At 36.8% G+C, this 18,573-nt stretch overlaps 1 protein-coding gene across 1 annotated transcript in view; it reads left to right on the forward strand.

Annotated features, from left to right (window-relative positions):
• SLC17A6 (solute carrier family 17 member 6) overlaps positions 1-18,573 on the forward strand; it is a 53,938-nt gene that overhangs the window by 18,558 nt on the left and 16,807 nt on the right. The window contains exons 4-6 of the mRNA XM_063437358.1: positions 13,677-13,791; positions 16,803-16,890; positions 16,966-17,052. Coding sequence (XP_063293428.1) covers positions 13,677-13,791; positions 16,803-16,890; positions 16,966-17,052 — 290 coding nt within the window. The remainder of the gene's footprint in view (positions 1-13,676; positions 13,792-16,802; positions 16,891-16,965; positions 17,053-18,573) is intronic.

The following is an 18,573-nucleotide window of genomic DNA, read 5'->3' on the forward strand; positions in this document are numbered from 1 at the left end:
CCTGTCCCTGCAGATATGTTAATGTAAGCACTGCCAATTCAAAGAAAATGCAGTGTTTACATTACTGCCTTGGAACACCTCTAGTGGCAGTCATTCAGACAGCCACTAGAGGTGCTTCCTGGGTCAGTGATGATGTACAGCATCTCCACACACTGCATGAATGTTCCTCATAGAAATGCATGGATTCAATGCATCTCAATGAGGAGATGCTGATTGGTGCACCACTGCATCTTGATGCGCGTGCGAATTAGCCTACCAATGTTTTCCTATGGGAAAGCATCCAATTGACTGAGATTGTCAATTTTGATGATCTTAAACAAAGAGGCAGATCAGGGGCAAAACCAGCGGCTACGAGACCCACGTGGTGCTGGAAAATGGTAAGTAAACTACTTTTTTTTATTGGGGGGAAGGAGGGCCAGAGAGCTTAATGGTATTTTACACCGGTAGTATCTGAAATATATGTTTGTATTCCTGACACTATAGTGTTCCTTTAATTGAAAAGCATCAAACAGTCAGAAAGTAACAAATACAATCCAAAAGAAATAACAGTTCCCAAATCTGAATGGGTAATTTGATGGATGCATGTGCAGTGAGATGGGTGCATGTATTGGCACATAGGTGTGCACTGTTAAAAATGATTTTCAGGCAGGACTTTATGTACCTTCCATTATGGTATAACGGGAACACATGACAGGTTTGAGTAGAGGGTTTGAGGGAACATTGGTAGGGGAGATATTAGGGTTATTAGGGACATACTGTTAGATGACGAAGATGACGTAGACCAAGGTTAGGCAACATTCGGCATTCCAGGTGTTGTGAACTACATCTCCTATGATTCTCTACCCTATAGCCATAATGCTGGCAAAGCATCAGGAGATATGTAGTCCAAAACATGTAGAGTGCTGAAGGTTGCAAACACCTGATGTAGACTATACTATATGTCGTAATTTGCACAGTTCAGAATTGCTGAAGTTCACAACTCATATCAAATTGAAGGGAGTACGATCTTTAGTGCTTTGACAAGCTACTCAGAAAATTAAAGGAAATAACTGAGCTTTGAAAATACTCTCTCTCCAGTTGTATTAGTAATTTTTCTCAAACATTACTTATTCCAAGATATAACTTGTATACTCGAGAAAAACATAAGAGTGTATCAATGACTCCCACTAAAAGTGAGAGTGTTGAAACACCCAGGGTCAGAGTGGTGGTTCCAGATCCACCAATAAAGGGCTTTTACCCGGATTAAAGTATTTGAAAAAAGAAAAAAAAAATTGAGTCTCGATAACAAGAAAGAGACTCTAAACTGGTTTTACAATACAATTAATAGGACAATTAATAATTGTGGTGACCACATCAGAAGGCACTGTTCCATTTAGACCTGAAAAATGCATCCGATGGTATATAGCATGATATAAAGAATTACATAGCTCCAAAAAATGGCTCAATAAAAATAAAAATTACTTTATTGGTAAATAAACAGGAGAGAGGACACTTTAGATGGAGTGTAAATAAATAAGGCTAAATACAATATATCAATATAGAGGCTAAATACCACTGTGCAAAAAGAAGGTAATTAACAGTTTAGCAGAGGAGCAATCCCCAGAGTATTCAAAGGCGGCTCAATCTACTAACTCCTAGATAGGGAGCCCCAGGAAATAACCCTGTTGGCTCCTATGTACGGCACCTTCCAGGGTGCGCTAAGCTGCCCTTGTTGCTATATAATGGGGGAGAGAAGTCCCCAGATGAAGCAAGGCAGCCAGTGACAGGAGTAGAGTAAATATAAAGAGCAATAATCCCTGTAACTCCTAGAAACACCTTCGAGGGTGTTCTATACTGTCCCTATATGAGAAAACAGAAAGGAGATTGACACAAGCAGCTCCACCAAATAACTCCTAAGTAGAGAGCCTAAGGAGATAACCCCATAGCTCCAGTAAAGCAAGACAGTCTGCCACAGAGGAAAATAAATAAAAAGAACTGGTATCCCTGTAGCTCCTAAATAAAACACCTTCAAGGGTGTTCTGTGCTGTCCCTACATGGGAGAACGGAGAAAAAAAGGCAGACTGACTGCAGCTGAAATCACCTTTAAAGTAAATAGAACAGTGCTTTCAAAAAATAAATCAAACAGCTAGTGCTACCATTAGTGTAGAAAGCGTGATAAGATTAAACCCGACGCGCGTTTCGGTGCGTCTACTGCACCTTCGTCAGGGGCTAAAAATACCTCTGTTAGTGTGGAAGCTTTTAAATCCTAAATGGCCAATCATATGCGCAGTCCCATCACCCCGTAAGTATCAGCCGGTGTATGCACGGAGCGTATTGTGGGAGGAGCAAACGGCCGTCATCAGTTACCTCTGATGAACAGTACGCCGAAGTGAGCGTCACAACCCACGTGGGTATCCAAGGGCGGAGCTAGGGGCGGCGAAAGGAAGGGTTCGCTCCTCCCTTACTCCAATCCGGCTCGAGTGTGCCGAAGTAATGGGCGTACGGGGGGAGGTGGGGACCAAAATACCGATATGAAAGACTCTGGCAAATTACAATATATTATGCCGAGAGTTCAAAGCGTCAATCCAAGGAATCATGAATGCGGAATAGATAAAAGTATATACACCCAGAGTCAGATATTTAGCCCTTATAGACAAAGTGTCATATATCCAGGGCTAAAATGCTGCATACAGATATGTAAAGAAAGTATATTGTGAGGGTTAAACTGAATCTCTGTAGCAGATGGTGATTAACCAAATATTCTTATTTGAGACAAAGGGTGAACCCATACTTCACATATTTCATATGTATGTCATATGTGGTCATAGGAATCTAGAATTAACTTTGATTTCCATGTGATGTGACTGAAATAGGAGATGATTCCACATTGAATTCTAGAGGTAATATTAAAAGGTAATAAACGTGGTGACAAATAGTGATGATTAGAAATGGTGTGATTAAAGTGTCATGAAATTTATTAAGTGGAAATCCTATAAAAGTATAGATGATGTTATTATAATCAGAGATCACTAATGAAGGGGGAGTAGGAAAAACCTTCATTCAATCCCTTAGGGGACAGTGTATTAAGGCGATAAATCCAAAAACACTCTCGCCTCCTAAGGATTTTGTCCAAATTCCCCTTCCTTTTATCAAGTTTGACCAATTCTATACCCAAAAATTGGAGTACAGTGTGGTCACCTTGGTGAAAATTCTTAACATGTCTGGATACTGTGGTTTCAATATGTCTACTGCTTTTGATAGAATTTATATGTTCCAAAATCCGTCTTTTAAATTGTCTGAAGGTCTTGCCCACATATAATTTGTTGCATTGGCATTTTATCAAGTAGACCAGACCCTTAGAATTACAATTAAAAAATGAATTGGGATAGAAGGTATCAGACTGTATACTGTTTGGGAAACTCTTAGAGTCTTTGCAGATGAAATTACAGGCTTTACATCTGCCGCATTTGTAGGTCCCTAGCAGTTTGTTAGATAGCCAATGAGTGGTAGTCTTTTTAGACTGTTTGAAGTGGCTATGTACAAGGGTGTCTTTGATATTCCTACCCCTTCGTGCTATAAGGGCCACATTTGCAGGGAGGACTTCTTTAAGATGTTCATCTTGTTTAAGTAGGGGCCAGTATCTATTTAAAATAGATTTGACTTGCTCCCAACCTGCGTCAAATGTAGCAATTACTCTTAAGTGTTTGGAGTTGAACGTGTTTTTACTTGGGGATACCGATGCATCTTTAATTAAATCTTTCCGATCAGTCATGAGGGCTCTATGGTAAGCCCGTTTAAGACATTTATGTGGGTAACCCTTGGCTCGAAACATCGCGCGCAATTCACTGGCTCTCACTTTAAAATCTTGAACATCAGAGCAGTTACGTCTAAGGCGTAAATACTGTCCAGTTGGTATCCCTTTCTTCAGAGGGGTAGGGTGGTGACTTCCCCAGTTAAGTAGGCTATTGGTAGCCGTATTTTTTCTGAAGAGGTCAGTTTTAATGGTGCCTTTTGTGCTTGGAATCAACGTGAGGTCCAGAAAATTAAGATTCAACAGGGTTATTTCCTGGGGCTCCCTATCTAGGAGTTAGTAGATTGAGCCGCCTTTGAATACTCTGGGGATTGCTCCTCTGCTAAACTGTTAATTACCTTCTTTTTGCACAGTGGTATTTAGCCTCTATATTGATATATTGTATTTAGCCTTATTTATTTACACTCCATCTAAAGTGTCCTCTCTCCTGTTTATTTACCAATAAAGTAATTTTTATTTTTATTGAGCCATTTTTTGGAGCTATGTAATTCTTTATATCATGCTATATACCATCGGATGCATTTTTTAGGTCTAAATGGAACAGTGCCTTCTGATGTGGTCACCACAATTATTAATTGTCCTATTAATTGTATTGTAAAACCAGTTTAGAGTCTCTTTCTTGTTATCGAGACTCAATTTTCAACTTGTATACTCACTACAATTTATGGTTAGTAAATAAACCCCTACAACTGACATTTGACTCATTTAGCAATATTTAGCATTTAGCAATATTTAGCAATATTGTATGTTCATTTAACCCACCTCACTTTGGGGAGGATAACATGACAATCAGCGCAGTCCCAGGGGTAGCGGGCGTCAGCTGTAAGGTAATTATATAATTAATGGGGATGAAATAGCAATAAAAAAAAAAAAAACTTACCGGGTAATCATTACAAACAGCCAAATAGGCTTCAGATTGTCATTTACATTTGTATTTTTTAATCTTTAAACCTTGATATAGAAAAGCCAGTAAGCACCCTTAATACATATCATGGGAGCCTGAAAATACTACAATAAAATTTGTATCAGGTGAAATAATAGTGGTGCCTACTAAAAGCCGTGATTTAAAACTTCGGAGAAACCTTCCAAATGATTTAATATGTTTGAATAAGCTTTTAAAATGGTTTAATACTTTAAAACATATTTTAATAATTGAACAATTTTTTTTTTTTTATAAACTGATTTTTTTAAAATATATATATTATATCTTTTTATTTTAATATTTTGAAAAATGCTTTTTTAAAAAAAAAAGTTTATCAAAAATATGAAATCATCCAAAAATCGTATGCAAAAATGTTAACTCAACGCCAAAGAGCTGAGCAGCGACCATGCACATGCTTCATGGCTGCTAACGGCTTCTAGAAAAAACAAACTCCTATGTGATGAGTGGAACTGTTACTGGAGGATATATAGTTGATCCCATAAACCCCTGCTATAAGGGAATACCATAAGAATAGACCGCATAGACTTGAATGCAAAGCTCCTGATTGGTAGAGTCTCTTCTTAGTGAGGGAGGAGTCTGCTTGTTTGATTTCATTCTGCTTCTTGAATGTGTGCAATTTCAGGATCTGGGAGGAAAGTTTTTAATTTTATATATATATATATGTATCAAAAAACAGGAGAGAACTCACTGGATATAGTGAAGAAAATCAAATCTGTGTATTCAAATTTTCATAAATTCAGTCAAGATGCTGAAATCAATCAAGTGCAATATATTTGTAAATAATGTAAAAAGGCTTACCAGGTACCGGTGATTCTACAAGCCTCCAGTCCCTCACTTCGATCTACTGATCAGGAAACCCTTGCGTGCGTGATGATGTGCAAACGTGATCGCATAAGGTGTCAGGACACACCAGAGTGAATGGCGTCCTATTGTCACGGTGACCCAAAACATCAGAAAAATAAGTGAGCAAGAATCTTTTCTTGTAAGTATATTGCACTTGATTGATTTCAGCGTCTCGATAAAGACCTTTTCTGGTCGAAACGGTTGAATTTATACATATTTTATTTTTCACTAAATCCAGCAAGTACTCTCATTGTTTTTGATTTCTACATAGTTTCAGCGCCATGCGGCACCGTGTTTTAATTTAGGTAGGAAGTAGGAACCCATTTCTCAAGTTGTGTAGCACTTTAAGTCCTTGGAGTCTCTGGTTTGATTTCTTGTTGAGCTATATATCTGTGCTGAAAATGATCCTTTCGGGTTACTGAGATCTAGAGTAATGTAAAACCAAATGAAGTAACACTTTTAGCATTTTGTGTCTTCAATTACTCCCTCCGTGGTTCTCCCGGCCAGCCACAGGTAGCAATCTCTCAGACAGTTCAGGTAGGATAAGGGGTTTATTGACATCACAATGGTGCGCTGTGTAATGTGCAAGGAAATTATTGGGTTGATCAATTTCCACCACCATGGAATCAGACTCAGAGGACAAATGTTTGTGTGATCAGCCCAGGGGAGAATTTAGAGTTAACCACTAGGTAGGTAGACTATGGAGCTAGTCAGTGTAAACAAGACAAAATGGGCAGGTAACCCCCAAATGGCCAAAGGGGGGAATGAAGACCAGGATTGAGGCCCCCGCAAGGCTTGTAGAAGTTAGCTTTGAAAAGCACCATAAAAGCCTCAAACAGATTATCTCAAGCAAAGCAATGAAAGATTTAAAAAAGGTAAATCTGTCTATTCTTGTGCTTAGGATGAATAATATAAATGTACAAGCTGCTACCGCACTTATGTGAGTTCCTCCCAAACTACACACAGCATAAGATAATATGAACAAATGAACTAAGTGGTTATACGACCACCAGTGCATATAGTGGAGCGCTAAAGTGATATAAATACCAGTACACTTACCCTTATACAATAAGGGATGCCAGATAAATAACTATAATACAAAAGAGAGCACTATATGGTGCAATAAGGTCTTAAGACTAAAATCTGACAAAGTGATAAGTGGTGTCTCACTCACAAGTGTAGAGCCAAATGGGATAGGCTCAGATCACTTCAGCAGTTGTGTTTTATGGTGACCCTATCCTTCCTCTTGTCTTTAATTTGGGTAGATAAAAAAAATGGCAACAATAAAACAGAGGAAAGCAAAAAGCTTCTGTGTAGTACAGTTGCAAGAAAAAGTATGTGAACCCTTTGGAATTATATGGATTTCTGCACAAATTGGTCATAAAATGTGATCTGATCATCATCTCAAGTCACAACAATAGACAATCACAGTCTGCTTAAACTAATAAAACACAAAGAATGAAATGTTGCCATGTTTTTATTGAACACACCATGTAAACATTCACAGTGCAGGTGGAAAATTCTTCCAAATCTGTTATGTTAGCCTAAAATTTCAAATTTACACTTCAGTACATAGACCTGTTTAGTAAATAGCCCTAAGATTATAAAATATGTATTTAAATGTAGATATCATATATTCACTAAACACCATTAAATTGTAGGGACACAGTGTATTAAAAAAAATACTAAATAAATTCTAAAGGTAGAACATTATTCCTTTTCTCAGCAGCAATACTATTAGTTTTGTCACTATACACGTGAGGCTCACCAGCCTCTAATTACCTTGTTAGAAGCTATTTTATGAAGTGTCACAACATCTGCAATTATCCAATCAAGTGGGACAATTTCAGTTATTAATGACTGGGTAAAGAGTTGGCTAGATATCCTATAAACACAAATCTTGCTTTCATGTGAGTGAAATTTGATCCAAAAGACTTAACTACTTGTAATTCAAAGGGTTTTTTATTTGCTAAATTCTGAATTGTGGCTACTTGAATTGTGAATAACATTTTACCAAAAATTCTGATATTGGCCTCGATTTAATATTATTGAATAAGCTTTTCAAATGCTTTTATATTTTTGGATGAACATTTAAAATGATTTTATATTTAAAAAAAATGTTTCCAATATTTTAATATTTTTTTATATATGATTTATATTTTTGTACATTTGAATATTTTTAAAAATACATTTGAAAAGTTCATTGAAAAATATTAAATTATTTGGAAAGTGAATCCAAAAATTATTAAATCTAGGGCCTTTTTTCACTAAATTTTGCAATTGGGATTTCAATTTGCTAAAATTGTGAGTTTAGTGAAAAGATTAATACCAGCCTTTTAATCTTATTTGCTTATCTTTAAAGTATGGTGTTCCGTTAACAAAATAATAATTATTCTAAATTTCTATATAATTAATCATAGCACTCAGTGCACAACAATTAATTACATAGTTTATTAAACTAATGTTTCCTCCAGAAAAAGTTAGTCACACAAAATTCAATGAAAATTAAATGAAACACAAATTATGAGATGTCCAGATCCACAAAACACTACAGATTGCTTGGGTGCTTTATGTGTGAAGAGTGTGTCCTCTTTTTAGATTTTACAAAACGTGCAAAATGCAATAGAAATGTACACTTTTACAAATTAACTTTGTTGCACGTCCATGGCTGTCAATCAGATAACAGGTCCTGTTACTTCCTGGTTTGGTTAGCTCAGTGGAGCTAAACTCAAGAGGCAGTAATTACCCAGAACACCTGCCTTGCAAAGACTTCTCATTGAGCTGCAATGGACATCCACAATGTCTGAGCAGGCAAAGATGGCAGACAGAATGCATCATTAAATGTATATATGTTTTTCATTGGGGTTGTATCTACTAAATCTATATATATTTTTTTGTGTGTGTCCTGTGGAATCCCTTAAAATCACTTTAAATAAAATGTGACACCACTTAGATGTTTAGGACAGGAAATAAAAGCTATAAATACCACTCCTACTAGATAGGATCTCCCATCTATGTACAAAGCTCCTAAAAATAAATAATAAATAAGAGAGGGATGCCATGCTGCCATGGATATATCCAGGAAAATAAAATTACGGTAAGTATGGATACATTGTTTCTGGTTCCTTGCTAATCCATGGCAGCATCACAATAAGGTAATACCCACGCTAAACATCCGATTAGAGGGAAATATGACAAGCAACCATGAATATTTAGTAAATCAGAAAGGAAAGACAGCCTCTGTCCTGTATAATGTATGGAAACTTTCCTAAATGGACAATAAGGCTTAAATCATAGTGTATACAAATCGTGAGATATGTGACTAGGGAAAAAAATATCTGTTACAACTATGTAGTGCTCTCAAAAAATATCTAGATCAAGGTTGTGTAAACAGTAGGACCCTAGATGCCGCAAAACCATAGCCGCTAAAGAATAAGTTACCAGCTTTTAGAATGGCAAAGCAGCAACTCTACAACACCTAGGAATCCAACACTCATCCACTCCTGGGCAAGACCATAGCACTCAATTATACAGGCCTGAAAGATAAGCCAAACAAAGAGCAGGATAAATAGCCCATGATAACCAGGTTAGAAAACTAATTTCACCATATCATTCACTGTATGAAAAGATGTCAAGGTATTAAAAGATAAACCTCCATCCAATCCCAGTCTACTGCGGAAGTTGCCCAAAATGGTGCTCAACAGAAGGAATGGGAGAAGAATTATAAAAGAGAATAACAGACTTAAAATGACAGTAATGCTACAACATAGTACGTGGTTAACACGTTTAAGTATTTTTGGTCTCAAAAAAAGAAAATAAATGTAGGCAAGGACAACAGGCGAATGCATTCTCTAACCCAAAGAAAATATTGACATCCTTGAAACTGCAACCTGTGTGTTAAAGGGACACTATAGTCACCAAAACAACTGCGGCTTATTGAAGTTGTTCTCATGTTTATAGCCTTTCCCTGCAGAGAAAAGACGTTTAAATAACAGCCAACGAACACCTCTGACGGCCACTCCCCAGATGGCCACTAATGTTCAGTGGAGACCCCATAAAGATGCATTGGGAAAGTATTGTGATTAGATGAGATCATCAATTCTGATGATGTCAGCCAAGGAGGCAGATCAGGGGCAGAGCTATAGCTGGCAGACACATGCGGCATTAGAAATAAGGTGAGTTTTTTAAGTTATTTAAGGGGGGTGAGGGGTTTAACATGTTTTTAACACTATAGGGTCAGAAATACATGTTCCTGACCCGATAATTTTCTTTTAAGTTCATTATAGAGGGTGCATATGTAAAATGGTAGCAAAGCAGTGGAACTGACCAACAGGGAGTGAAAATAACAGCTAAAACAGGAATAGATATCAGCCTATGAAACTGCTAAATATCCATGCTTCTCAGAGTTCTGGAGACTGGAATAGAACTTCCCTAAAGGAATATAGCTAATTTAATTAAAACATTCTCTCTGGCTCTGAGATACTGACTGGTAGCTATAGGAAACATAATTAAACAGTAACATCACAGTATTATTGTATTGTAATAGGTAGAAGGTGATATAGATAGTGAATTCTTAAAACAACGAGAAGATCATCAAAACAGTGGTAACATGTATTGGTGTGAGACATAATAAATCCCAATACCAAGTGCATAGACAACAGATACATAATTCTATCAGATACTGTACATATCAAGAACTTTTAGTTGGATACTTCTCTAGACATTATATTCGAGATACTATGATGTTGGATCTCCTATACCTGGAATACAGACATTCGTACGGTATGTGCTATGGGTATGTGATATGGGTTCGCCCAACAGGATAATACCGCTAGTAAATTACAAAACAGTCAGTAAAACGGGCAGTACTGATAAAATATCACTTTGTTTTATACAATAAGGGATCCTATGTATGACTATGATGAACTTCTTAACAGAAAATGAAATAGGAATATCAATGTGAATGCTTTACTAGAAAACAAATTATTAACTCAAGGTTCAAAGTTCCCACTTGCCACTAGAGAGTGAATATTTAGCTCTGGCATGGAGAAATTTGACTCTTGTGAATGTGCCATTGACCTTCCAGTCTTGCAGTGGCAAGTAACATTTAAAGCCTAGTTCATAGCAGAGGGCATGAAACCTTAATTCCTGTGACGCCCTCAGAACCATTAATTCTGTCACAAAATAAATAGGATATCCTCATGAAGCAAGGCCTGTTTATATGCTAAAATGAATAGATACTAATAATCAATACCACATATCGTGTTACAAACAAGGGCCAGCGTGGATGTAGTATCAGACTTCTGAAGATGTACCTGACTGTAGAATACAGGCAGACTCTATATAGTCAGGACAGCCATCAACAGCATTATTTTCTAGAATGCCAACATAAGGCGTATAAACCTTACCTAGATGATCATCAATAAACCTCCTAAATGTGACCCACTTGTAATAAGGAAACCACATACTAGGTAACATGATTAACTGAAATAACAGTAGACCTCCATACTTATATTAGCCAGTAATCTACATTATTGATACACTTACCTGAAAAATGACAAAAATAAACTTAGCAGCTGAGATAAATTAAACACTGCAGGTCTATGTTCCACTGGCAAATGGGGTTTTGAAAACCTGAAAATCTAATGTACTTAATCTAGAGGCTTCCTTGTGCATAACTGCATAACCCCATAGACCATTGTCATCTCCTTCAGGATGGAGTCTAGGTCAGACCCCTCCATCCTATCCAGCATGCACTGGCTCTCTCCTGGCTGGGCCTTTTTAAAAAAAAAAAAAAAAAAAAGGGACCTGGTGATCATAAAATAGAACAGTAAAGCTTAAAAAAGGAGAACCTGTCCACAGCCAGTTGGACAGGAAAAAAAAGTCCGGAGAGCCTATCTGGTAGGAGTAGTATTTGTAGCTTTTACTTCCTGTCCTACACAGCCAAGTGGGGGGAGCTATCCCTATTGTGGCGCCATCATGGATCTAGCCAGGAACATGTAATTTATACATTTATTTGTTTCTAATTTATGGAAGATTGAGGCTTATTCTGTGCTATATACTAAATGAACTTAGCATCTCCCTGATACAGTGTTTAAAAGGCAAATGTCGCTTCCCCGAATTTACACCATTGAATAAAACTTTGAAAATCACCTCTAACTTGTGAATGTTTTTTTCATGGGATGTTCCTTTTCTTTTACATTCACATTAAAAATTAAGCAAGTAATATCACAATCCAGTTCAGACTAGTAAAGCCAGGGCATGCAGTGAAGAAACGTTTAATTTCTCCTCTTCTCTGTATGTTCTTTCTATACTGACTGCCAAGTGCAAAGGACAGAACTTATAGCAATTTTAAGAGGACAAATAGGTTTTACATTTAGTTATATTTTTTTTACACCTCACAAATACGTATTTGGCATAAGTAAATATAAATAATATAAGATAAGTAAACATAATATTAAAAATCCTGAGAAGTCTCAGTTCCCTTTTAAAAGAAAGGTGGTCTAAACTCAGATCACTGCAGGTGGTGGTCCAGGTTTCCACCATGGTGTACATAAGACAGCCTTGAGGCACTTTAAGGGACTTTACAAGCACCCAGGCCATTTTATCACAATTAAGTGTTCTGGGTACTATGTCCTCGTCCGTTTAACCCTGCAACTGACAATATTACCGTTTCGCCAGAAAGGCAATGTTTTTTTTGCAGGGTTAACTCCCCCATATGGTTGCCAGGAAGCACTTCTGGATCTCTAATCAAGTTTAACTCAGTTATAGTTCAAATGACTCTCATTGAGAGTGTTTGATTGTCAGAGGGCTGTGTTTTGCTGCACATGCAAACTAGCTTCCCTGTTAGACGTGAGTAATCCAGGGAGGTGGAGAACCCGCACATAGACCAGTGTTCTGCAGGATGTAAAGTAAGTAAGATGTACCTTGTAAACTCTTGAAAGGGGGAGCGGGGTGGAGGCAGACAAAGTATCTCTTTAAAAGGTTGTCGCTATAGGTTTGTGAATTTATTTAGCAAATAAATAGCTGTTTTCTCAGTATTTCTGTGATAATGTTAATTACAACTGACTCTCCTACAAAATGTGATAAATGATGACAAACTGGCACATCTCATGTAAACACATTTAGTGGTATGAGAGACTAGGGTGGGGTAGTGCATGGGAAACAGTGTATGGATGGAACTGGTGAGATAAAGTGGCAAACGCACACACCATGATGGGAGGATCTGCTAATTAGCCAGGCTGACGAAGCACAGAGCCGATGCCCTTGCACAGGTCAAAATGTTCCGTAATGACCTCATACAGAAAAGGTGCAAACATTAGGCATCACAAAGCACTGTTTGGGGGCCTTCCTCTGTTATTTCACGAAGAGGAATAAAGGAGAAAAACACAGTATGGGTAGACTGGATTCATGAATCAGGACTGTCCTACTCAATCCATGACTGTTGGGAGGATTGTTAATCAACGTGATAGGAATCTACATAGAAAAGATATCTCAATAATTTCAAGTTCACAGGCCTCCTCACATAACACTTCACTGGCTGAAGCGCCAGAAATTCAAATGGAAATTACAATTTTAAAAGTCATCATTTTGGATTTTTTTGCCTAAAAATTTCAAACTTTACTGAAAAGGGTAGCAAATATTAGATGAAAGCCCAGGGACTAGGTTCCTTAATCCATTGTATGTGTTTATCTTGTTACTTATTACTCTGCATGTAATTTTACCTATGATTAATTTCTACATTTGTAACACGCACTGTATCTGAAGAATTAAATAATTTCATTAAATTGTCTAAAACATTAATCTCTGGAATGTGTATTTAACACGTCGTGCTATATTTTAATTCTATGTTCTGGGAAGCAAGTACTTTTATACAATGTGTTTATTATGATAATAATGATAATTTTACTTTGATATTGATCAAATTATGATATGTTTACTTAACAGTTTTTCTTTTCAGTTTTTCTTTTGTTAAAATATTCAGAATAAATCCAATCAATCTTAAATTATTTCTCCTAATAATAGTTTTGTTTGTTGAGAAATCCTGAATACTTTGTGGAAACCTTCTGGCTAAAAACATGTTTTTGGTTGATATTGTAGGGTCTTTGGTGCGGCCATTGTCCTGACTTCTACTCTGAACATGCTCATTCCGTCTGCAGCCCGGGTACACTACGGCTGTGTAATATTTGTGAGGATTTTACAAGGGCTTGTTGAGGTAGGAATGAATTTATCTTACCTTTGTTCTGGTCTTCAGAGATTCTTGTTGTCATGACAATGACCCTCTGTTTGAAAATATAACATATTTAAAATACATGCGGAGCAGATAGTCCTAAATATGTGCTTTCTTCGCTAAAGCATAATTTAAATGAACTGAGAGCATTGTGGGGGTGCTTAATTTATTCTCAAGAAATACATTTTTTTTTTTTTTAAAAAAGGCAGCTGAGTTTGAGACAGAATGAAGATGGAGAGTTTTCTTTAGAGATCTTTTTAAAACTCATATTACGAGCCTAATTTTTGTGATTCTTTTTAAGTTATGCCCAGTTCTTAGTTTAGTACAAATGGATGAATACATACAAAGGAAAGTTAACTGTCAAAGGATTTGCAAAACTTCAGGCTAAAATCCAGTGGAGTGTGTGCATGTTTGCATGTCTGTGTGTTTTTCCTATGTAGGTGTGAGTGTTTGTGTATGTCTTGAGGTGTATTTGAGCATGTGTTTGTGCACATATGTCTGTGTATGCATATGTTTGTATTTCTCTGCATGTTTAAGTCTGTGTGTATATGTGTCTGTCTGTAAGAATGAGCGTTTCTGTGTGTATATGTTTGTATGTGTGTTTTTGTGTCTGTGATTGTATGTATGTTTAGAGATTGTAATGTTTATGGACAATCAGAGATCTTGGAAAGGGCATCAAGCTATTCTTCACTCTTTCTTTTTGCGCTTCTGCAACATAAAAAACAAATCATTAAATTTTATTCCCCCAAACATGTATCTATTAAACCAAAGAAAACATATTATACGTTACAGTGAGCAGCCAAACAATCATAGTATGTCAAATGCCAGGATTACTGTCCTCACTTTTTATCTCCCTCCAGTAGTTGTAATCCATGTAATTGCAAAAACGTCTGAATATATTTTTTAAATTAGGTTGCAATTACATCCCTAACAATGAATGGGATAAGGATCCACTAGAATCCTTTATAGACCCTCCATACCCTGTATATTTAGAGATTGGGTGAGAAAAGAAGGACTGCTGTGTATTTTTGCTATGGGGCTGTCACGGTCGTGTGATAACCGAACATGCAGTATGTAAACCCACAGAAAACCCAAGCACCTATTACCGAACCTTAGAATGGTCGGGTTTAATATAGGTAGAAAACGTGTAGTCAAGGAATAGCCAAAAGTCCAGAGTTCCCAAAGTACCGAAGTCCCAAACTGCAGAATTCCCAAATTGCCAAAGTCCCGAATTTCGGAAGTGCCGAATTGCCGAAGTCACGATTTTCGGAAGTGCCGTGCCGAATTGCCGAAGTCCTGAATTGCTGAAGTCCTGACTTTCGGAAGTGCCGAACCGAACCAAATATTTTTGCCCATGCACATCCCTACTAGATTTAATTACAGTGAGCAGCCACTGGCTGCTCACATTTTAGTAGGCATGCTCCTACCTGTGGCATGGTAGGTGGGGGTAAAAAGGAAATATTCTACTAGGCTTTTAAAAAAGTGTTTTGTATTTTAGTGTGGTGGCTGGCTAACAAACACTCCAGCAAAAACAGCATACCCTGCACTCACTTTCCACATATATGCTCTGGCCTTCCACCAAAGGGCGTTCTGTGTGTAGGATGGACACCGCTGAATCCACCAATGTAGTATCAAAGAAGAGAAGCACAAGCAAAACTCCAGGATATAGAAGGTAAATTTATTCGTGGGTTCACCACCTCACCAAAATACATATCATGCATGATTTAGGCTCTGAGGAGCCGAAGCGCCTCACTTATTTTGGTGAGGTGGTGAACCCACAAATAAATTTACCTTCTACATCATGGAGTGCTGCCTGTGTTTCTCTTATTTTAGGCTAACAAACACGTGTTTTTTTTTTATCGTTTGTCTGCTGGCTTTGCAGGCAGGCAAATAGTACTTCAAATTATTATTCAATTTCAGAAAAACCGAATGAACCAAAATTTGCAAACATGCATCCTACTGGATGTATTTTGTCTCAATTTATTTTAACATTGGCACATTGTAAATTTTCTGGATCCTATACAATGTTAGTAAATAACCCTGTGTATGTTTTAATAATTTCCTTCAGAAGTCATAAAATAAAAAGATAAAATGTGGACGATATTATCAGCTAAAATAGACTGTGATTGAATGGGAATATTAAATGTATAGTTTATATCAATATAGGTTTGGGTAAATATACACAATGTATTCCCAGGCTAGGAAGGGAAAAAAGAAAGAAGCAAAATACTTACACTAGGACTAACATTGGAAACATTGTTTTAATTAGAATAGTATATATTTAATTAGAAGGCACAAAAAATCAAGCACAAATAAAAAATGAATGCAAATATCAGCAAGTGATGCATATTTTATTGCATGATGAAGGGTTTTATTTTATTGTATGATGAACGTTTTGATTTTATTAGATGATAAAAGTTTTTGAACCTGTAAATTTTGAAGTACGTTTGAGATCCTGCTGAGTGCCTCATGTCCATCATTGTGGAATATGAAGGGAAATCTCACAAATAATTTGCAGTATCAATTCCCAGAACACGTTATAAGTTTTGGGAATTCATACTTGAAATGATGATGTTAGTACTAGTAATTTGTTTAGGTCAGGGGGTGCCCAAAAGGTAGATCCCTGGATGTTGTACAACTGCAACACACATGATGCTATGCATGCTTTGCCTTTAGAATGACAAAGCATTGTGGCAGTTGTGGTTTTTTTAAACATCTGGGCGATCTACCTTTTTTTGACACCCCTGGTTTTGGTCTTGTCGTATAAGAAGACAATAAACATCAGTAAAAACATTTAAATAAAAATGGAATTTTCTAAAATAGATTTAAAGATAAATATGAAGAAACACCTGTCATCACAAATTAGCAAATACAACGACCTAAATTAAGAGGAAGGATAACTAATATCTAAATTCTGGCATTTGCTGTTCTAAACTGTTTGCGATATATAATGTTAGTAACTCTTCCTTTTCTATAACTATATTAAATTATTCCAGGGTGTGACTTATCCTGCGTGCCATGGCATATGGAGCAAGTGGGCGCCACCGTTAGAAAGAAGTAGACTGGCAACCACCTCTTTTTGCGGTAATTAAAATGTTACTAGTTCATTAATCCAGAAGTTGTGGCCATCATAACCTCATTTTATCCTCTTGTTTTCAGGGTCCTATGCAGGAGCAGTTGTCGCAATGCCTCTCGCAGGGATTTTAGTGCAATACACAGGATGGTCATCTGTTTTTTATGTGTATGGTGAGTAAGACTCATGGATATTTTGTCACTATATGCAGTGGTCTCTAGCAGAACAGTCATGATTTCAGGGGAAGCAGGAACAATTTTAGGGTCAGCTCTATTAAAAATGTAGACATTTTGTAAGTTCAATTTTTAAATGTCAAACGTTAACTCAACAATCATGTCCTCGATTTAATATTTTTGAATAGGTTTTTCAAATTATTTAATGTTTTTAGATAATGATTTTTCCAAAATATTAAAGGATCACTATAGGGTCAGGAACATAAACATGTATTCCTGACCCTATAGTGTTAAAACCACCATCTAGCCCCCCTGGGCCCCTCATGCCTCCATAAATATAGCAAAATCTTACTGTATTCAAGCCAGAAGCTGTAACTCTGCATGCTGTTTGCCTAAAAAAAACAAGCAGTCTGCTGACATCATCAGAAGTGGTAGCCTGATCCAATCACAGTGCTTACCCATAGGATTGGCTGAGACTGACAAAGAGGCAGATCAGGGGCAGAGCCAGCACAATTCAAACACAGCCCTGGCCAATCAGCATCTCCTCATAGAGATAAATTGAATCAATGAATCTCTATGAGGAATGTTCAGTGTCTGCATGCAGATGGTGGAGACACTGACTGTTTGGATGCATTTTAGGCAGCCATAACCCAGGAAGCATCTCTAACAGCAATCTTAGGAGTGGCTAGTGAAGTTATCACTAGGCTGTGATGAAAACACTGCATTTTCTCTGAAAAGACAGTGTATACAGCAAAAAGCCTGAAGGTAATGATTCTACTCACCAGAACAAATTCAATAAGCTGTAGTTGTTATGGTGACTATAGTGTCCCTTTAAAATATCAAAAATATATCATATATAAAAAAATATATAAACTTAAAAAAACAAATATTAAAATTATAAACATTTTCAAAATATTTAATTATTTTAAAAGTTTATCCAAAAATATTAAATAGTTGGAAAAGTTTATCCAGAAATATTAGACAGAGGCCTATATTAGCTCTGAACAGGACATGATACGTGTGGTCAGTCATGGTCAATGTGGTCATCGAAAGAGTAACTCATGAGAAAATGCAGAGTTTATACACATATTAAACTTGGGTAATCGGTCATCTGTATAAAGCTGGATATCTTGCTTCATCAAGCCATTAAGGATAGTGATTGTGACTGGAGAGTGGAAGATAGAGGTTTATTTGTGGGTTGTTGATAAGGTCTTACAATTCAAAATATGTGTAACTCGCCAATTTTCTTTACTTGTATCGACTTTAACGTTTTCCAGTGATATCGATTTTATTTTAATTTGAGACACTGTAATTTTACACAAACTTAGCATGTGTTGCTAGGCTGGTAAATATATTTACTGCTACTTTATTCTATGTCTTTATAGTATTGAGAGGATTAATGTTGGTCTTTAACGCCTTAAGGACACATGACATGTGTGACATGTCATGATTCCCTTTTATTCCAGAAGTTTGGTCCTTAAGGGGTTAAACATTTTATACTACTTTGGCACCTCCGGGCTG

This window comes from Pelobates fuscus, chromosome 12 (assembly GCF_036172605.1).
Source record: "Pelobates fuscus isolate aPelFus1 chromosome 12, aPelFus1.pri, whole genome shotgun sequence".
Classification (NCBI taxonomy): Eukaryota; Metazoa; Chordata; class Amphibia; order Anura; family Pelobatidae; genus Pelobates; species Pelobates fuscus.